This window comes from Neomonachus schauinslandi, chromosome 4 (assembly GCF_002201575.2).
Source record: "Neomonachus schauinslandi chromosome 4, ASM220157v2, whole genome shotgun sequence".
In the NCBI taxonomy this organism is placed as follows: Eukaryota; Metazoa; Chordata; class Mammalia; order Carnivora; family Phocidae; genus Neomonachus; species Neomonachus schauinslandi.
The window spans coordinates 106,467,595-106,490,968 of record NC_058406.1 but is presented as its reverse complement, the minus strand read 5'-3'; the positions used below and the strand labels follow the sequence as shown (position 1 = coordinate 106,490,968).

General features: G+C 36.0%; 1 protein-coding gene across 1 annotated transcript in view; it reads right to left on the bottom strand.

Annotated features, from left to right (window-relative positions):
• Positions 1-959: 959 nt before the first annotated feature.
• Positions 960-23,374, bottom strand: part of UBE2V2 (ubiquitin conjugating enzyme E2 V2) — a 42,125-nt gene continuing 19,710 nt past the window's right edge. The window contains exons 2-4 of the mRNA XM_021688149.1: positions 16,273-16,421; positions 11,203-11,328; positions 960-4,475 (exon numbers count right to left, since the gene is read on the bottom strand). Coding sequence (XP_021543824.1) covers positions 4,329-4,475; positions 11,203-11,328; positions 16,273-16,421 — 422 coding nt within the window. The 3' untranslated portion in view covers positions 960-4,328. The remainder of the gene's footprint in view (positions 4,476-11,202; positions 11,329-16,272; positions 16,422-23,374) is intronic.

The following is a 23,374-nucleotide window of genomic DNA, read 5'->3' as shown; positions in this document are numbered from 1 at the left end:
TGACATTATCAAAACAAATTTTACTACATTTTAATAGGAGGATATCCTGTTAAAATCTCATTATATTGTAAATTTTCCAGGTTACTTTTTTATCTATTGTTTTTAAAAAAGCAATTATACTACATGAAGAATATACACTCAATTGTTAAGTGTCTTATAATCTCTGAAAAAATATTTTAATTTTTTTTAAAGATTTTTTTTTTTTTTTAATTTGACAGAGACAGCACAAGTAGGCAAAGCGGCAGGCAGAGGGAAAGGGAGAAGCAGGCTCTCTGCTGAGCAGGGAGCCGGATGTGGGGCTCGATCCCAGGACCCTGGGATCATGACCTGAGCCGAAGGCAGACGCTTAACCAACCGAGACACCCAGGCACCCTGAACAAAATATTTTTAAAAATTATCCAACTACTGCACTGAACAAACTAAAGTTTTTACTCTCAACTCAGTAATTTGCTTCTTTGCTGGCCACAGGTTTCTCATTACTACTGGATTCTTAGTGACAACTATTATTTCCTTTGGGGTAAAATATTAACTTCACTTTTGTATAATTTCTTGGCTGCAAAAACTTCCAGATGAACAGCTGTGCATTTCTGAACAAGGACAAGATAAAAGAATTCACACAAGCCTACATTTGGCAGCCAACGGATCACTGCACGAACCTTACGTAGTATTTGGTCAGTTACTCATTTTAGAAAGAATGATTCCTGGAACCTTTCTAAGTTAAGAAAGTGAGATCTATCTGGCTTTGATCGTTGATTTCCTAATGAACTTGCCAAAAAACTCGTGGCTCGGTCTTACACACTACATGGGAAATGAGATGAAGCCTACCCTTAGGAACTTTTTTTGGTGGGAATATCCAACTAAGGATGTAAACACCATGGCAATCTCTTCATATCCACTGTACTCACTCCATGAGTTCCCCAAACTCCCTTATTCCACAAATTGATGGTTTTGACGTCATTTTCTGTATCACCAAATACCTTCAAATTTTTCTCTTCAGAAAATGCATATGGTGTATCTTTTATTTTCAATGTTCCACTATACTTTTAAAATAACATTTTCAGTGTGAACTATGGTAAGATTTCCATCCACTCAATATAACTTCTATAAGGCATATTAACTTTAGCATAAAAGGTATTTTATTTCCATACATTTCCTGCTTTTTAGTAAACACAGTTCTGGGTGGGAATTAACTGCCAATGCTCATATAAATTCTGTAATACACTGTATCCATTCCATTCCTTTTTATAATGTTTCTATTTTACATACAAAATACATATGCTTCCCAAAATTGTGAGAATTGGAATCTTTTTGTGAAAATAACCAAAAATCAATCAAGATGATACTGGAAAATTACATTGATACTTATCAGAAAAGTAAAATCAGTACCTTTTAGATCCTTCCCAGCAATAAACAATACTATGATTCTACACATAGGTCTAAAAAATATACTTCTAAAATGAAATCAGGGGGAAAAAATTCCTTAAATTCCTACCAAATCCCACTATTCATTATACTAGACTTTATCATTAGTACTTACATTCTTTAAACTGTACATAAGAACACAATCATGTGCTCATTAAAAGGGTTAACATAGTTTTGACCAAAGTCTGTTAATTCCATGATGCACCTACCTGAACTGCCCAAAGCCATACACACCAAATCTATTAAGGATAATGTACTAATATTTTCCAGCTGTGTCCTCTAAATTTTTAAAACAATATTAATTTCACATGTATTTATCAGTAAAAATATATACAGTGGGAAATATTTAAATCAATGAATTGGCATTAAGTAATCCAGACTAATAAACCATATGTGAGTAAAACTAATGTACTCTCCAAGCACTTACTCAAACTGAAGTGTGATAAATTATTTTAAAAGGATAATTTGAAATTATAAATTTCCTCTGTATTACACCCAGAAGACTCAAATGCCACTATCCTTACAAATGTTTATGTTCCAAAATTCTGAAAAGTAACACTTAACCCATAACAAATGCCATCACTTTAAAAATATTAGAAAAAATATGTTAAAACCAGCAATTCTGAAAACTAGTAACTAAAACCATTAAAACATAACACTGACCTAATAGGACAAGAATTTCATTTTTGTAATCTTTATTAAATGTGTTGATCATCCCCTAGGATTGCAACTGGTAGCCTTTTAAACAAATTTTGAAGGCAATTTTACAGTTCATTTAATACCATACACTCCTATAACCTTAGCCACTTTAGAAGACAAAGGAAAAATTGCTTCAAAAATGCAGTCTTAGAAATGTTACTATAATTAAGAGCGGTTCTATATTAGCTCCTTCTATAATCAACCAGTGTGTTTCAGATTGCCATGTATATCTTGATTGTGACATGCAAAATGGATTCTGCTTTGGAAACTGTCTAATTGGCATGCAAAATTCTGCAGAGATCCACAGTCCCAAAAACAAAACAGGGGAAATAAATATCCTCAGGCCAACTCAGACAACATACACTTGGGGAAAGAAACCCTTCACAATAGTGGATTTGGAAAAGGAAGAGGACAAGAGATCAAGGTACCCAGATTTTCAGCACACAATATAATTTAACATTCAAATGGTTATTAGCTACACTGTATGACAAGACACGCTTCCAAAGTGGAAAAGTAGTTGCTAGACTGATTTAGACCAGTAATGGTCTTAAAATGAAGTCACTGTAATTCAAGTTAATCTTCAACCATTTAAAATTTTTAAGAATGTATTCCAATATAATTCATTTCAAACCTACTTTAATAAATTACACATGCACTAATTTATGGGTATATAATTTCTATGTATCATCTGAAAGCATTTTAAACATCTTTGATAATTAAAAATAGCCATGTAGAAATTAGTAAATTTAGACAAACTGTCACTAACTTTCATGTATTATTAACCAAAAAAAAGTAGCTCAGAGCTTTAACTGTGAATGACTTGATAATAACATGTCAGGCATCTTTGAGAAATTTGTCCTTGTTACCTAACTGCCTTTCTATTTTCTTCAGGGAATTCATAAGAAAAGAACATTTTCAACAAAGTAGTATACCCAGTGCTTTGAAATGAAAAACAGTGACTTAAAGCCTTGAGTCATTTTGGTAAAGGTAGACCATAAATGAGCTTTCAATTAAGAATTACTATTCGCCAAAGTGGAGGTTAAGTGAAACTGGATAAAATTAATTGCAATTAGTAAGTATTAGAAGCATTGGGGGAAGAAATGTCACAGAAAACTAAAGAAAAAAGAGGTTACAAAGAAAAAATGGAATGTGTATTCGGATAATTTGCAATTTATAATTCCGTAAGAACTGCCAGAATTCAAACATTTTTAAATAATAGTCTGGTAAACTAAAATTCAAAATATAATACCTGGGATTCCTCTTTCTCCAAAGAAGAAATTAAACTAATTAGGTAATTTGTTCTCTGAAATACTCTGCAAATTCCAATTCAGAAGAAGTATATAAAATAGGATAATAATAAAAGGTGTTTATAGATGAATAGCTACAATAATTCCAATTTTTGCTACCTCAGCAAGGAACTGTATATATACCACATCAATATAATAGAAATGGCACAGTTTCTGAGGACACGTTCCACATTTTATTTACATTTTAAGACTAACTTTAATCTCAAAATCACATATCCATACACCTATTTCCTTTTTGCTGATTTCACTTAAATGCATGGTTTGTCAAACAAAGACTGTAAACAAATATTTACCATGTCTGTTACATGTAACACACAGGAACGGCTTTTAACAGAAATTCATCGACCTCCCCCACATTTTTTTTATTATAAATACAGGTATCAAAACAATCCTGAACATATTTTTGATACTACTAGTAGTCAGCACCCACACCGCTTCAAAAATTAACACAATTTGTGACAATATTCATTGTACCTGCTACTTTAGACAATTTCAACTGAAGCTCTTTCACTAAAGCAAGATGGATAAAGCATGCCATTTCTGTTTTTCCTTCTTGAGATTTTTTTTTACTTTTCAGAAACACATATGCTTCCACAGCATCTGACTCTTCTCTCCATGCTTTCATCTTGTAAACCTGAATTCTATTTTGAGTACTCCAGGTTTATGCTTAAATGACAGTGCCTTAACAAGAGAAAAAAAATTGTGCTGCATTTTTCCTCCTGTAACCTGAAAACATAATGGTGTACATATATTAAATATATTCTTACAAATGTCCAGGTCATGTTTACCAGCTGGAATTCTTGTACTTAATGTGTGGGTATTCTGCATTGTGATATTTAATCAAGACATTAACATGAGTAGAAGGTTGTTGATTTAAGACAAGTTTGAGAGCCACTAAAATTAATTGTTGTATGTTTGTCCTTCTGGTGGCTGTGGAAGCTTCATATTTTCTTTGGACATCATTAGACGTCTTAGCTCTTGAAGTACAACTTTAATGCTATATGAATTTTGCCATTTTGCTAACACTGGTATGCTCCGTGCATCCACCTGAAATGGGGGGAAAAGAGCAAAATTAACTACAAAGTTTAAAGTACTATGGCACCAATTTATTAAACATACTTTAATGAGAAGAAGTGCTTTTAAAATTCATAGCCTGGCTCTATTTTCACAAAAGAGAACAGGTTCATATCATACTTAGGAAAAATAGTTACTTCTGTAACAGGTATTTCCTAAAAATGTATGTCTTTTGTGTGTATGTGCTTTTCTATATCTTACAATAAACATGTAGTGAACTTTGGACATCAGAAATAAACAAATGTTAAATAACTACACTGTAAACATATTTAACAATTGCTTCTTGATGAGATAAGGTCTGAAGGTTCCTCTCCATTTCCAATGCCACTACCCGGAATCTGGGCAATTATCTTCACTGGGATTTAGGAAAAAGCTGTGAACCTGATCTCTGCTTTTGGATTTTTCTTTCCAGTGTCTTCTCTGCACTATACTAAAATAACCTTCCACTGAAGAAGATGGATAGAATGGGACTGCAGCTCCTTCAAAGCCTTATTCCCAGATAACTGACATCACTTGACCTGTCTGGCAGTTCCCTGGAAAACCCCACTCACAGGGTTTTTCTTTATCTGACCTCAAAATTCACCCATTGAGTACTGCCTACTACTCCTCCCAACCACATCCACACCTACCCCAGGAATTTGTCAAAAATAATCAGCGTCAATTGCTTTAATATCTCTGCTGCCTGGGGAGACAATACAAACAGGAAGGTGATCAAAATATTTCAGAGGAAAAACTGGGAAATAAGATGCCCATAGGGGCTTTGAAAAATTCCAACATATCCCTGGGAATCTAGAAGACTATACATGTACAGGGCTGTGCACAGGCTCACAAAAGACTTGATAAACTCCCACCTGTGGCTGACCTTGAGTAACACATAAAAAAGATTATAACCAAGTGGGATTTATCCCAGAAATGCAAGTTTGGCTCAGGATTTTAAAAATTAGTCAATTAATAAACCATATTAATAGAGAACAAAAACCATAATTATTTCAATAAACACAAAAAGACATTTGATAAAAATCCAACTTTTCATGATAAAAAACACTTAACAAACCAGGAATAGAAGGGTACTTCCTCAGCCTGAAAAAGGGCATCTATAAAAACCTACAGCTAACATCATACTTAATATCACTGCTACTCAACATGGTACTGGAGGTTCCAGCCAGGCAATCAAGCAAGAAAATGAAATAAGAGGCAATCAGACTAAAAAGAATGAATAGATCAATCTCCATTGGCAGAGGACATGATCTAGTATATAGAAAATCCTAAGGTATCCATTAAAGAAACTAGCAGAGCTAATAAATAAATAAAGCTGCAGGATACAGAATCAATTTATAAAAACCATGTCTATATACTTGCAATAAACAATCTGAAAATAAAATTAAGAAAACAATGCCATTTACAACTGGATAAGAATAAAATGCATAGGTATAAGTGTAGGACTGATATAAGGAAAACTATAAAATACTGTTCAAAACTTAGACCTAAATAAATGAAAAGACATCCCCTATACATGGATTGGAAGACCTAATATTGCTAGGATGACAATACTCCCTTAATGGGCAAGGGGTTTCCTCTGAGTTCTAAAATTAGATTGTGGTAATGGGTCCACTACCCTGTGAATACTAAAAAAATACTGAATTATATGCACTTTGAATGAATTCTATGGTATGCAAATTATATCACAATAAACTGCTTAAAACAGAAGAGAAAGATAATTTTTAAATAATTCTCTTACAAGTAACTGAAACAGTAAGAAGAGTATTATAATGTTAAGATATACTTAAAGTGCTTACTCTAATGCTTTAACTTATGGAGTAGCAAGCCCCTTAGCCTATTTTAAGTACACTCCATTAGTGAACAACAGTTTACAAGTGGAGAAAATACCAAGTTCTTTCCAAAGCAGAAACAAACACTTCCAGCTGTAAAGTTACATGATAGTTAAATAAACATAAGTGATTGCAAATCCTGTGAAATACCAACAGAGTACACAAAAAAAATGGGGGAAAAAAAGATGGAGAAAGGAGAGAAAAAAGAGCATGGGAAAATAAATATCATGTCAGAACAACTCTGCATCTTACCATTCTATAATATACAATAAACTCCAAAACTTGAGACCTCACAGCAAAAATAACTATGATTTACGTTTTACAGTGCTAACCATCCACAAGGAATATTTCTGCCTTGCTGTATTAAATAAATATAAACCAAAATTACTAAAGCAACACCCATAATTCATCAGGTACTTAAATAACCTCAAAATATATAAAATTATCCTGGCATATCACCAATGGTCAATGTGAGATTATGGCTATTTATTTACTAGTTACGAAAGTAATACTTTAAATTCTTAAATATCAATCAAAAGAAAATCTGATGTCCAGTGTATTCACCCTACCTCTAACCCTCTACACACTCATCTACACTCTAATAATTAAAATCAGTATTTCCTTTTCCTGTTTTCAAATCCCCATTCCAGATTGACAATATGAAGTGTTGGTGAGAATGTACGATCACAGGGTACTGTTATACACAGCTAGCAGGACAGACGTGGATAAAGCCCTGTAGAGAGTAAGCTGGCAATATTCAATCAAGTCGAAGGCAAGCCCCACACCTCAGCAGACATTCCACTTCTAGGTGTATGCCCTGGAGCAGTGCTACTCAAAGTATGTTCCATGGAATGATGCCAGGCCTTGAACTAATTTTTTGCTGGTGCACCACAAGATAAACACAGAAATTGAGAGTATGTCAAGAGTTCTATGATAATTTGACAGAGAAATTTTTATTTAAAAAATCTGAACCTGTATTTTATCTTCTTTATTTCATTTTCTTGGTAATTTTTACTGTATTTTACAAAAGTACTGATCTGTAACATACTGGAACCAACAAGCCAACCAACCAATACCCAAGTCTTAGAAGCACTGCCCTAGAATAAAAGAATACATGTATAAGAATGTCCACAGTAGCAATCTTTTCAGTGAAAATTGAAAACAGGGGTGCCTGGGTGGCTCAGTCATTAAGCGTCTGCCTTTAGCTCAGGTCATGATCCCAGGGTCCTGGGATCGAGCCCCACATCGAGCTCCCTGCTGGGCGGGAAGACTGCTTCTCCCTCTCCCATCCCCCCTGCTTGTGTTCCCTCTCTCGCTGTGTCTCTGTCAAATAAATAAATAAAATCTTTAAAAAAAAAAAAAAAAAGTTGAAAACAGCCTAAATGCCCAGAAAGTGAAAAACAGATTAAGCAATAAAAAGGAACAATCTAATTTAAATGACTCAACATGGATTAAGCTCAAAAATCACTGACAAAAGCAATACAATACACAAGTACACACACACATGCATAGTAAAAGCACAACAATCATGCTCAGAAATGATAAGCACCAAATTTCAAGATGAGACTACATCTCTGAGGAAAGTAGAAGGGGAAACTGGGGAAAGGTACACAGAGCTAACAACTATTGAAAATACAGTCTTTAAAAAAAAAAATACCAATAAGGGCTATTACAAACAAGACCAACATTCTAAAATTTGACAAGGGAAATGGAAGATGTTGGTTATATCATCTTCTAAAACTTGTCTACATGTTAAAAATATTTCTTTTAAAAACACCAAAAATGAGGGCGCCTGGATGGCTCAGTCAGTTAAGTGTCTGCCTTCAGCTCAGGTCATGATCCTCGGTTCCTGGGATCAAGCCCCGAATCTGGCTCCCTGCTCAGCAAGGAGTCTGCTTCTCCCTCTCCCTCTGCTCCTCCCCCCTGCTTGTGTGCTCATTCTCTCTCCTCTCTCTCAAATGAATAATCTTTAAAAAAAAAAGACACCAAAAATGAAAAAAAAGAGAAAAGTGGTAATGAACTTATAGTAACTGCTACAAAGAAAAAGATTATCAGAGTAAAAAAAGAAACAGAATTCAGACTGGAGAATCAGGAAGGACTCCTCTGAGAAAGTGATGTTTACACTAAGAAATGAAGCATCTGTAAGGATTAGCCAGAGTGGAAGAGATGTCCAGACTGAAGAACAGACAGTGCAACAGTCCTAAGGCAAAATGAAAGGTGTGTGGGGCAATGTGTACCCTGTGAGTCCCAATGAGCCACAGCAAAAAGCATGCACAATGAGGCTGAAGTCGTTAAAGGATATTAAAGCACAGAAGTGACATGTCACAATTTGTATTTTAGAAAGATCCTCTGGCTCCTTGCTCTGCAAAGATTGGAGGAGGTAAAAAAGCAAATTCAGAGATAGTGTTGCAAGACAAGAGATGATGGTCAACATTCATTCAGTGGCAATGTAAACAGAAAAGTAAGACCTGACTCAAGTTACATTTTCAACAAAGACTGACAGGACTGATGGTAGATGGGTAAGGGAAGAAAAGCAGAGAGAGAGACAAAATTTCAAAAAGTAGATAAGACACCCATGAGATCAGATAAACTTGTTAGAGGTGTGCCTGAAATTTAATCCTGAATTTCCTAGTTCCCACAACAATGCAGAACCCACCATTAATTAATTTAGAGAGTCTATAATATGAAAACAAACCAGCAGTTGAGAAGAACAGCTCCTCCTGGTAGAGAAATTTAACAAAAATATCTTCCTCATAAAGGCAATGCTGTATGTCACAAAAGAAATTCCCTAAACAATATTCTTTCTGTAAATTCAAAATGTTTTATAATACTGCTTCTATAACATCTCTTAATATTACCTGACATAGAAATAATTATTTCTAGAATAACCACTGAAAGAACAGAAACAGAATTCAAAAAGTTGAGAACAACCATTTCAAAAGTACACAAGAAACAGAAACACATGGAAAAACAGAAACCACAAAATAAGGTAATTTATTAAACCTAAATGTATTAATATATTGTATATTAAATGGACTAAATATTCCCAGTAAATTACAAAGATTGACAGACTGACAGGAAGGACTCTCAGAACCCAGCTTTTAGTTGGCGTGCACCAGGTAGAGAGGTTTGGAAGTGACCCAGCAGGTCCGGAGCTGAGATTTCCAATGGCCTGTTCACCTTCTTCCTGTTAGGGTCATGCTTTCATCCAGTGCACCCAGCAGCGAGGCACCAGCCATTCTGGGGCCTAGCTGTGTGCTTGCATATTTGACTGAGGTTGAGGGCTAGAGGGATAACTCTATGTCCAAGGCTCGACCTGTAGCCAGAGGGAATTACAAATGTGGAATAGATGAAATATGGAATATGCTCTATCGTGTTGGAATAGAACTGAAGGTACTAGCATAAACTCATGGTTTTTTTTGTTTTTGTTTTTATTTGTCAGAGAGAACGAGTGAGCAAGAATGAGCAGGGGGGAGGAGGCAGAGGGAGAGGGAGAAGCAGGCTCCCCACTGAGCAAGGAACCCAATGTGAAACTCAATCCCAGAACCCTGAGATCATGCCCTGAGCCAAAGGCAGATGCTTAACTGATTGAGCCACCCAGGTGCCCCATAAACTCATGGTTTTTAATAGATATATTAAGGTAGGTAAATAGGTAGATAAACAGGAAGAAAAGGAGGAGGAAGGATAGGTAGACACATGTGATACACTGGGTAAAATTTAAAAAAAAGTAAGAGCATAAAAGAAAATCTTTAAGATGTTAATTACCATTGGTGAGGAAAAGGAACACAGGGATGGAATGAGGAGGAACACACAGGAAGTTAAGGATATTGATAACACTCTATTTCCTAAGATGGATGATGTTCATTTTATTATTATGTTGTTGTAACACCTCCTAACATGTATTTTGCATGTCAGTGTGCCCTCAACATGGCATCTTAAGAGTCTGGATTTAAAAGTCTTAACATAAGGGACACCTGGGTGGCTCAGTCGGTTAAGCGTCTGCCTTCAGCTCAGGTCATGATGGAGTTGTGCATCGGGCTCCCTGCTCAGCCTGGAGTCTGCTTCTCCCTCTCCCTTGCCCCTCCCTCTGCTTATGCTCACTTGCTCTCTCTCTCTAATAAATACAATCTTAAAAAAAAAAAAAGTCTTAACATGAACCTTAACAAACTACTCATAACTGAAATTCAGCCTTTCCACTAACTTCCCTATGTGAATCTGGTAGAACATGTCATTTTGGTTTATTTGCTTTCAACAGACAAGTGCTTAACCTGTTTGTTCTAATACAGACATACTTGTTCCTCAAAGAAAAGCCTCCTCTTTAAGAATATTCATCCTCTTAATTTCACCAAATGTACCTTAACCTAAAGAAAAATAGCATTCAGGGCACCTGGGTGGCTCAGCTGGTTAAGCGACTGCCTTCGGCTCAGGTCATGATCCCGGAGTCACAGGATCGAGTCCCGCATCGGGCTCCCTGCTCGGCAGGGAGTCTGCTTCTCCCTCTGACCCTCCTCCCTCTCATGCTCTCTGTCTCTCATTCTCTCTCTCTCAAATAAATAAATAAAATCTTAAAAAAAAAAAAGAAAAGAAAAAGAACATTCAAAAGGAAATAATGGTCATCTTTTCACCAAAAAGGATTCTACTAAAATATGACTACTGAAGCAATTAATAAAACCCTAAGAAAATTGCTGTCATCACATCTATCTAGGCTGGTACATAAAGGTTTTTTAAGGATAGGTTGATTTATAAGAGAAAAACAACATTAAGACTAACTTCTTTTATACTTCCAGCTCAACAAAGGTCCTTTTTAAATTCTGTTTCTCCTGACTACATATTATTCATTATATAAGAATAAAATGACTATTTTAACTTACCATTCCACTGGAATTATTAATTCCATTCATATTAATTTTGGTTACAAATCTAACTGATGGAGGAGCTTCTGGGTATTTAGGTCCACATTCTACTTTCAGGCTATATATTCTGTTTTCATAATTTGTCTGAAAGGCAAAAAATAATAGTAATAATAATAATAATAATTACATTCAAGTGCTAATAAAGAGCAAAAATACAATATGAACATATTTGATATTACTTTATGATCAAGAATTTGCTTTTCTACATTCCAATTTATTTGACTTATATGGTCAGAAAAAAATGGAGCAAGCATACTTAAAAGTCAAGATTTTATAATATTAAATAATTCTACAAAGTAATATCGAGACAATCAGAACTTGCTTTTTGTGGTACAAACAATACCTATAACAAAATTAAAAGTAAAAAACAAACAAAACAAATTCAGATTTTATTAAAAAGTTTATATTGTGGGGGAGGGACTACTTGACTTGTATCAAACATATGTAAAGGTTCCCATTTGTCCAGAACAATTCTATCTATTCCTACTGTCCCAGTATTAATTATTAACAACACTTCTTCACTCTCAAAAGGGTCTGGCTGGACAATGAATTACACAGTTATACAGCAATCAAAAACTTCTAGCTAAAGGGAAACCAGCATATTATACCACCTTACGGCAATAAAACAATTATTTCATGCCTATTATATTTATATTACTTCATTAACCTTGTGATTCATTAAATTCCATTTTCAGAGCTACAACAGCAAGCTTTATGTCTCCATATCATTTTAAAATAGTTTCTTAATTAAGAAGTTGAACATCACACCACATTATAAAACAACTATTTTAAAGCTCCCAAACTAAAACACTTCCAAATTATTTAAGCTTATTTTCATGCTATAATTAACTCTTTACCCTATGGCTCTTGCTCACTTGGCTAACTTATTAATGTAGAATTAATAATAGCAAAGAAAAAAATAAATGAAAGTGACAAATTTAATACCTGTTGGTTACTGCATAAACCTGGAAAAACAAATTAGCTAACCATCTACAGATTTCACTTACCCAAACTGATCCACAGCTTCCTTTCCCTTAAGAGCTATTCCCAAGTGGAGGACAGATCTGGGATATTAAACTACTGTAATTTAAAGTGTATGCAACAATCTTGTACATATGATTATTAAATATTTTGACACTTTAAAAAGAAACACCTGTATAAAAGTCATCCCAGTTTAACAGTAGAAATCAATTAAACAACACGCCCAGCACTTTGGATATGTATAGACAGGACTAAAATCAGGGAGATCTCAAGGAAATAATCCAGTCTGTGGTTCTCCAATCTGGATACACATTAGCCTCTCTATAAAACTTGCATTAAAAAAAAATAATAGCCCCCAAGAAATTCTACAATGTTGGAAATACTCACTGTATGTAGAAACAACCAGAACTCTCACACTTTGCCGGGAATAGAGAATGGTATAACCATTTTGGAAACAATTTGGCATTTTCTTATAGAGAGAAATAAGTGTCCACCTACCCTATGATGTAGCAATTCCAATCCTAGGCATTTTATCCCCCCAAAAATGGAAACAAACATGTTCAAAAAAGACTTTTTAAAGAATGCTCATAGCAGCTTTATTTCTAATAACCACAAAGTAGATAAAATCCAAATACCATGAACACATTGTGGTATATATCCATACAGTAAAATACTACAGAGTAATAAAAAGAAAGACACTCCTACCATATGGAACACAGCTGAATCTGTAAGATACTGTGCGGAGTCAAAAGCAGCAGACCAGTAAATACAAACACTGCATGATTCCACTTATACCAAGTTCTACAACCTGCAAAACTGCTCTAAGGTGCAGGAAGTAGTGCCTGGGGTGAAGGTGGGAAGAGGCACAGGTGACTGAAATGTTCTGTATCTAGAGTATAGGCAACAAGGTATATTTGTGGAAACTCATGGTAAGATTTGTACATTTCATTATACATAAGTTAAAAAACTCTAAGCTAGCCTTTTGATCTAATTCAATGCTTAGAGTAAACATCATCTAAACTTTGGACACCTTGGACTAATTTTATAACCTCTAAATTTTATTTATTTTTTTTTTAATTTATTTTACTTATTTATTTGACAGAGAGAGAGACAGCGAGAGAGGGAACACAAGCGGGGGGAGTGGGAGAGGGAGAAGCAGGCTTCCCGCCGAGCAGGGAGCCCATGCGGGGCTCGATCCCAGGATTCCGGGATCATGACCTGAGCCGAAGGCAGACACTTAACCGACTGAGCCACCCAGGCGTCCCTATAACCTCGAAATTTTAAAAAACAGCCACATCTTTCTGTTATCTAATAAAATAGTAAAATAAAGTAAAAAAAGGCACTAATATTTACTAAATATATACTAGTCAGGCACCTTCCTATTGTCTAAGTCATTTAATTCTCCATATTTCTTTAAGATTTTATTTAAGAGAGAAAGAGAGCACTTGCACATGCATGAGCAAGGGGATGGATAAAGGGAGAGAGAGAATCTCAAGAAGACTTCGTGCTGAGCCCGACACAGGGCTCAATCCCACGACCCTGAGATCATGACCTGAGCTGAAATCAGGAGTCAGACGCTTAACCAACTAAGCCACCCAGGCGCCCCTCCATATATATATATAAAGATGGATATAGTATCTTCATTTACACATAAGGAAACTTGGAAAAGTTACTAAACCTCTAATGCTAAAAAGTATTGCTTCAGAAAATTTAAAACACAAACATATATGAAAAACAAAATTGCAAATCCAACAAATACTGGAATAACATAAAGAAACAGGGATCTTAATAATGCATAAAACAATTTAAAAACCATTAACCAAGTAACAGTATGGTAAGGTAAAAATTTTCCCATTATCCGGGTTAGATGTAGATACCTAAAGCTGAGGACAAACTGCTCTAAACATGGTACCTTCTAAAGAGAAAACTAAGGTGAGACAGCAACCCCTGCAGGTTTTATTAAAGGCAACTGAGGGCGCCTGGGTGGCTCAGGTCATGATCCCAGGGTCCTGGGATCGAGCCCCGCATCGGGCTCCCTGCTCAGCGGGAAGCCTGCTTCTCCCTCTCCCACTCCCCCTGCTTGTGTTCCCTCTCTCGCTGTGTCTCTCTCTGTCAAATAAGTAAATAAAATCTTAAAAAAAAAAAAAAATTCAAAAGGCAACTGAATGAGTGCACAAGGCATTCACCCCACTGGGTCCCACATGCCTCAGTGAGGAAGGCTAAGTGGAGAGAAGGCGGGTGATGCAAGGGAGAAATCACTGGCTGGCTGGAAAGATGCTGTGCCTTTTTAAGGTGCTCCCCTCTTGCCTCTTCCTGGCACCCAAAGGAAGTGAGAAGAAGCTCCAAGACCCCCACCCCCAGAAAGGGGGAAGGCCCAATGAACAGAAGCCCAGCATGGCCACTGGTGGCACTGTGTCTACATGCCCTTTTCAAGCAAGCCAGACCCACTCCTCCCCAAGCTAGAGCAGCCTTCACTATGCACTGGGCATAGCCTGGACACAGAAGCTTCCTGCAGTTCAGTGACACCAGGAAAGGCAGCTAATCTGGGGAGCCCTGCTGGTGACCCCAACGGTGAGATCAAGTGGGAGCTGCTCTTCCATATTTGGGAACTATGCTATGGGACAGCCCACAGAACCACTAAGGAACTCATACACAAGCTTCAAAACATTCCTAACATTTGAAGTCCATTGGAGGTAGTGCCTGGAGAAAAATGAAATCTAAATAATTTCAAATTTATATTCTACCAAGTTCAGACTATCAAATCTTCAAACTATTCATTAAGAGTGTTCATAAATCACTTTTTTTAACCAAACATGGTAATAACGTTCATAGGCAGTGAAAATCAAGATTTTCATTACAAATACCAAGTTATAAAATACATCAATATTACATTTCCTTCCTCAACTATCTTATAGAAAAATCAAAGCAGTGGAAGGAAGTGGGAGTTTGTTAGGTTAGTAGTGTGCTCAAATCTTGCAAAGGAATACCAGAAAATATAAAACATACATTAATTCACTCTCTAAAGTTAACATTGCTGATTACTTGGATCCATTTTTCTTTTGTAATAATCAAGAGGAAATCTAAACTATACCCAACAGCAAAACAGTTGAAATGCTCTCATCATAAGGTAGCCAATAGTATACAAAACTGAAGACTAAAAAAAAAAAAAAAACCTTCAAATTCGTGTTCTTTCCATTAAGTCAAAAACATTACGCAATATATATTTCAAAGACTCACTGCCAAGAGTGCAGTAAGTGGGACCTTTGAGTAAGGAATGCAATGTAGAAAAATACTTCCCAGTCTGGAAAAGATTCTGAGTACAAATAAAACTTCATAAACTTGAGAAAGACGTAAGAATAAAACACAACTGGATCTGTTGCCAACAATGCTAGAAAATATGCAAAAATCACAGACTTTTCTATATACACTATTAATGAAGAAATTGAGGCCTATAGCATTTACAAGGCAAGTCAAATGTCAAAAGGGCAAATAGTGTGCACTCAAACCAATTTAGAAACCCTTGGTTACACACATAGCAGATTAGTAACATGTTATGTCAAAATATACTGTTTGCTCTTCCCAAATACCCCTCCATTTCCTCACCTTTTCTCCTCTCTATCTGGAATGTTCTCCATCCCCATCACCACCTTCTGAAATCCTACCAGTCAGTCCTTTAAGGCTCATTCCAAAGGCAACTTCCTCCACTGTTCAGCCTTCCTCAATTATTCCAGCTAGAAGAAACATATTCTAAAGTCCCGTAGTGAACTTTCTCTGCCATATTTAAAGTCTGTCATTTGTACTTATTTTTTCCTCTACTAAACTGCTAACACCTTGACGGCAATGACCATATCAATCTTTTCCCCCCCAGTCCTCCATAAAATCAAGCATTATACCTTACACACAGGAAGCATCAATAAAAGTATACAAAATGAATTAAAAGGGAGGAATTGTTTCAGTTAGAAGTGATAATTATTTTAATATCAATACTATAAAAATGCTTATTCTAAAATGACAATAAATAAAAAATATATAATTTATAGCACTGACCCTTGGTGGCCCAATAATCATGCCTGTCCACCTTGTAAGTGTCATATCTTCATCATCTTCAAGGCCCCAGCTAACCGTACCATCGCCTACTCCTTTTTGTCCTTCTTCAAGTTCTTCCAACAAGCGAAAATTACGAGGAACTTTAACTCCTATACAAAAGAATGTCATGTAAATGTAAAAAGCCCGTAATTACAAGAGCTGCATATATTCAAATTCAGCTTTTTCCAAATTAACTTCTATAAATTATTTCCCCAAAAAGGCAAAATTCCCTTTAAGCATTCTGCTCAGAAAATGCTCAATCTAAAAACTGCTCAAAATGCAAACACTAAAGAAAACACTGTACCAAATATTTACTGTAATATAGAACATGTATATAAATTCCTAATTAATCAATGTTATCCTGACATAAATCAATCATAAAGAAATCATTATAAAGTGAGTATTTTCCATAATTGAGATTTCTGTTCCAAGCCTAGAACAATGCATCAAATAAATGGGCAAAGACCAGAAAGTTCATAAAAGCTCAAATTTATTAACAAACACTCTCTAATGCTTTTTAAAGAATAGAATTATGTTCCATCTTAAAAAAAAAAGCCCTAGAGGGTATTATTTTTTTCTAGAATGCTGAAGCAGCCCCATCCAGTCCCCAGTCAGTCTTCTTTCCTTTTCTCCCCCCAAACCAGTAGGGTCTTACCTCTTCCATGTCAGAACAGCGCTTAATCATCACTTGGAGAGTTCCTCCATTTAAGAACAACTCTCCTCATGGATGTAACAGTTTCCTAAGACCCGCCCTTCAACTCTGGGCCCAACCTAGCACAACTGTTGATCCATTAGCCCTTCTCATACCTGTCCCTCTTTAGACCTCATTACCCCTACTTTATATCTAAAATCTTTTCTTTTTAAGATTTTATTTATTTATTTGAGAGAGAGACACACAGCGAGCGAGGGAACACAAGCAGGAGGAGTGGGGGAGGGAGAAGCAGTCTTCCCGCAGAGCAGGGAGCTGGATGCAGGACTCGATCCCAGAACTCTGGGATCATGACCTGAGCCGAAGGCAGACACTTAATGACTGAGCCACCCAGGCGCCCCTATATCTAAAAGCTTAACACAGACATCTTCCCCTCTGACTAGAATCTCCTAGCATTTCACAGTTTTCACTCTTTCATTCTCAATAAACCTGGTCTTTGCCACCATTGTGACCTCCAACCCCTAGAATCCAACCATGATTCTTCTAATTGACCACAACCTTTCCCAAAATTATTGGCCTAGCCTTTCCAAAGGATGGACCCTGTGGTCTCCCATGTTCTCAGCAGCACCTAGTTTCAAACATCCCCCAGTTTGACCACGTAAGTCTTGAAAAAATTATGTAAATGACCCGAGAAGCCTCTCTCTCTGGCTCTGGAGCTTGCACACACATGCTTGTGCACTCTCTCTCTCTCATGCATGCACACACACAATTATGAAACAGAAAGAACTAACATCTCTTGCATTTTTTTTTTTAGAGACATCTCTTCTAAAACTGTCATTTTGTGTAACTTCTCTCTTGGTACTAATTCATAGTAATCCTTCTGGACATACAATAAAAACGCAATAAATATTGTAATTTATAAAGAACACTAGCCATTTTATGTACTGTGCTTTATTAAAAAAAATGCTTGAAAATTTTGGGCCACAGAAATATGGAGCGGTCATAAATTACAAAAAACAAGAGTAGTCATTTATTACAACTACTATGATTACTAATAACCACTTGTTCAGCATACATTATGTGCTACTTTAAGCAAATTATCCCATTTAATCCTAAAAGCACCCATTTTACAGTTAAAGGAACTAGGATATGAAAAAGTTAGGTGACCTACCCGAAGTCACACAGCTGTAAGAGGCAAATCCTCAGTTTCTAGACCAAAGCCACTTTTAACCATCAAGTTGCACAGCAGTACAAACTACACAGGCAGTATGTGAGGGCGATGTGGCTGCGACATCTGTCACCCCACTGATCGCCAGGGTTGATTCAGCTGATCTGACTGGCTAGGCTGGTGTCCCCTTCCTCCCTCACCGCTCCATGTGCGTCCCTCCCGAAGCTGCGCACTCGGTCGAAGAAGACGACCTTCCTCGATAGAGGAGGACCATTCTTCGGTCAAGGGTAAACGAGTAGCTGTGCTCCCCTGCTAGAAACTCCAAACAAGCTCTCTAGATCCATTTGTAGAACGTAGGGTAGTCAAGTTTCCAAGACTCCAGACACATCCAAATGAGGTGCTGCATGTAGCAGTCTGCCTTTCTTAGAGGAGAAAAAAAAAAACAAACCACACAGGCAGCATATTCTGGCATAGATCTAAGAATCAGACTGCCCAAGTTCAGTTCTGCTAACCACTGATATGTGACCCCCCAGCTCTGTTTTCTCACCTGTAAAAGTGAGGTAACAGTAGTTCCTACCTCACGGAATCACTGTGAAATTAGACAAGGTAATCCATCTTAAACTCAATAAATGTTGACTATGATGGTAATTTTAGTATTTGTTTTTAGACAGAATTACATAAAAGTTCTATTAACCTCCATCTAAGCTATGTGAGAAGAAAAGCTCTTTGTACAACCCTGAAGGGAGGACCCCAGAAATTGTATCCTAAGCTGTAAGTTTCTATTCACCTAATATTGCTATTTTCCTATAACTGTAGAGTCATGCATGACTTCTACAATATATTGCTACTGAATTGTTTTTTAAAGTAATCGTAAATGAGCTTGATTACCCTTATCCTTATGAAGTCATTCCCCAAGAATTATTCTAAATTTGCATTGAATTTTGCTGCCTCCTATTTATAAACAATTTAATCAAGTGACCTTTATGGCCACCAAAACTACAAAATGAACAATGTAAAATTAATGGTTTTTTTTTTTTTTTACATAAGTGCCATAAAAGTGATAAACCTAGTTACTGCTAAACTTTTTCACCCTTTCTTTATATAGCTTTTTGGGGAAATAGTTCTAAGATTGATAGATCAATTACTGACAATACTAACATTCAAAAAGTTATAGCAGCTAAGACTACTCTGCTTTTAAAGTATAAGACAAACAATAACCAAAACACACTGTGCTGTATTTTCAAAATCAGGACTAGAGCACTCTGGCTTTATTTCACCCAACCACTAATATCTGTGAAGAAAAAAAAAGCCACAAGATGGGGATGTTGTTCCATGAAAACTGAAGTATTACATAAACTGCCTTCTGGATCTCTGCCATCTACTAGCCCTTTTCTATAGTTCTACTTGTCTTTTTCCTGTATGTCTCTGTGTGTTGTTTTTTAATAGTTTTAAATATTTTACTCCCTTAATCTGGGATCTTCGCTAAAAGAAAAAAATAGTAACCCACAAATCTACCCCTTTCTAGCTGTAACTTTTAAAATGCTGTCAATTTTTGGTCCAGAAGAACACCAGAGATCATCGAGTCCAAAACTTAACACTTTAGAGGAAAGAAAATTATCACAAAAAGTCACTTAACTATTTGTTAGTTGACAAACCAATTCAAAAACCCATCTCCAGGCTTCTCCACTAATCTAGTTTTCCCTTGAGTACATTACAATGTAACCTGCACTTCTGAGAGATAACAGCAAAAATATTACCATCCTTTAACACAAACAACCTATAAAACATGCTTCCAGCTTTTTAAATCTGAAGGATATCAAATTCCAAATCACCTGCCTTTAATTCCCATGATACTAAAAATAAAGGCATAAAGACTACCAAATAAATAGAAAAAATCTTGCCATGCCATATTTATTAGGAAAAAAGATTTCCCAACTTTAATTTACAAATTTTTACCTTTTTCAAGTTACGGCAAAAAAAGTATAAGACCCTGAATGTAATAAATCTGTCAATCTATCCATACAAACATGAGAAACGATAACAAAGCAAATCAGTTTGCAATTAATCATCTAAATTAAAATAGTTCTAAAGTAACACTAAAAAAAAGATAAGAGGTAGTGCAGTTTTAGAGAGGGCAGTGTGGATTCCAGTTCCAGCTGATGGTAAACAGTCTAAGATGTACAAAAGTTCCCAAAATTCAGGAATAATTATTGTTACCATTTAGTGTACTTCTCTTCAGATTACTACTTTCCATACACAATATATGATTTCCGTATTTTATCAAAACGAGATCATGAATCATAGTTTTGTAACTTCCTTTTTCCCCTACTTATGAACATATTTCTATGGCAGACATTATCAAGTGCTATTTTAAAATGCCCCAATGAATAATACTGGTCTTGCTTGAGGGGCAGGAGTAGGGAGACCGGACCAGAGGAATCATTGCCTACTCAAAAATTAAAGGAAAACACCTGTAGGGATGGAATAAACCTTTTCTGTGTTATGTGCTTTAGCTGGTCCTCAAGAACACCCAAGTTGGCTATGGGTCCCTTCCCCTTATCCCACTACCCAGAATACCTATGAGGTTAAGGAAGAGAGTATCTGGGGCATGTGTGCTGTGGGATGCAGCCAGGCCGTTTACCTGGCCCCTGCAGGGTTCTTAGGTGTGGGTTGCAACAAACCTGAGCAGACACACTGTTAAGATGGAACTCGTGAAAAGTCCCACCTGTGATTTTAGTTCTCTGGTTCTGCCCCATTTTGGGAGTTCTCAGTTCTCCTCAAACCCCCAACAAGCTGACTTGATTAAAGATAACATATTTATTGAGCTCCTCCTATGAGACAAACATTTGCTAAAAGCTTTACAGACAGAAAGTACTTCATTAAATCTCATCTTGTAAATTGACATAATATCACCATTTCACTACGTAAGAAAATTAAAGCTTAAATTATTAGGTTGAACCTTATAAAATGAAACTGCTACTATTCAGGCATCTTTTTAACCAACAAAAAAAGTAATCTCATAAAATTCAATCTAATTATATGGAGAGTGAGTGAGTCAGGGTTGAAGCTCTTAGCCATTATTCTCCAATGCCCCTTTTGGAACCCACTAGCCCCGGATGGAACTCATTTCCTTAGCTACTGCTAACTTGTCCTCAGTCCCTGCAAACCTGATGGGGATGAGAGACACATCCTGGCCAACTGTGGAAGCAACTCTGACAAAATACATACTGTTCTGAACTTCTTAAAAAGAACCTTTCCATATGTCACAGACTGGGTGTACTCAAAGCAAAACATTCCTATCCAGGGAAATAACATAGCATTTTATATTTTTCAAATTACTTTCTCATACAGCCATCTATCTGTATATAAAAGAAATTTTTTGAGCTATGATGGACAGCTATATCCACATTTACAAAGACCCAAAGACATGAAGTAACTTATTCAAGCCCATGGTAAGCTAGCAGCTGGGTCAAAACTAATACTCAAATTTCCCAACGCAGCTACAACACTCTATCACTGTATACTGCATCTCAAACTCCAGAAAATTTTACTCATTTTTATTTTTTTTTAAGTAAGCTCTAAGCCCAATGTGGGGCTTGAACTCATGACCCCAATATCAAGAGTCACATGTTCCACCAACTGAGCCAGCCAGGCACCCCAAAATCCAGAAAATTTTTTTTAAAAAGTAGGGAGATTACAAAATGTACACAACTTAAAATATGTATTTTCTAAAAACCATTGTTGAAATATGTCATATAAACAAAGAATTTCTGTAATTTGTCATGTAAAAAATACTGTAAAGAAAGTATTAAAATTGAAGTCCATGAAATTTCTGGTTTTATGGTGCTTAAAATCATGTTTTAATAAAAGCATTTATAAAACCTCTCTGAGTAATACTCTACAATTTTTCAGTAATTTAAAACTCAAATACTTGTCTGATTTTCACATTATCTTCCTTAATGGGACAAACAAAATTATGAAAACACAAAGTAGAGGAACACACATAAGGTAGCAAAGTATCAGGAGACCTATATTTTTTTTAATAGATTTTGTTTATTTATTTGACAGAAAGAGACACAGCGAGAAAGGGAACACAAGCAGGGGGAGTAATAAAACCTAAATCCAGAAAAAGAGAAATAATATAGAACAGAAATCAATGGAATAGAAACCAAAAGAACAGAACAAATAAACAAAACTAAGAGGTGTTTCTTTAACAGAATTAGCAAGATTGATACCCCAGCCAGACTTACTGGGGAAAAAAAAAAAACAAAAACAGAAAGGACCCAAATCAGTAGAATCATAAATGAAAGAAGAGCAATCACAACCAACACTAAAGAAAAACAATTATAAGAAAATATTATGAGCAACTATATGCCAACAAATTAGGCAATCTGGAAGAAATGCATACATTCCTAGAAACGTATGAACTAACAAAACTGAAACAGGAAGGAACAGAAAAGCTGAACAGATCCATAACCAGCAAAGAAATTGAAGCAGTAATCAAAAACCTCCTAACAAGCAAGAGTCCAGGCCAGATTGCTTCCCACGGAAATCTTACCAAACATTTAAAGAAAAATACCTGTTCTTCCAAAACTGTTCAAAAAAACTGAAATGAGAGGAAAACTTCCAAACTCATTCTATGAAGCCATCATTACCTTGATCCCAAAACCAAAGACCCCACTAAAAAAGAGAATTACAGACCAATATCCCTGATGAACATGGATGCAAAAATTCTCACCAAGATACTAACTAATAGGATCCAACAGTACCTCAAAAGGATTATTCACCACGACCACCAGGAGTGGGATTTATTCCTGGTCTGCAGTCTGCAGGGGTGGTTCAACATCTGCAAATCAATCAATGTGATACACCACATTAATAACAGAAAACATAAGAATTATATAATCCTCTCAATAGATGTAGAAAAAGCATTTGACAAAATACAGCATCCTTTCTTGATAAAAACACTCCACAATGTAGGGTTAGAGAGAACATACCTCAACATCATAAAAGCCATATACGAAAGACCCACAGCGACTATCATCCTTAATGGGGAAAAACTGAGAGCTTTCCCCCTAAGGTCAGGAACATGACAGGGAACATCCACTCTCATCACTGTTCAAAACAGTACTGGAAGTCCTAATCTCAGGAATCAGACAACAAAAAAATATAAAATAAAAAGCATCCAAATCAGCAAAAAGTAGTCAAACTTTCACTCTTCACAGATACTCTATGTAGAAAACCCA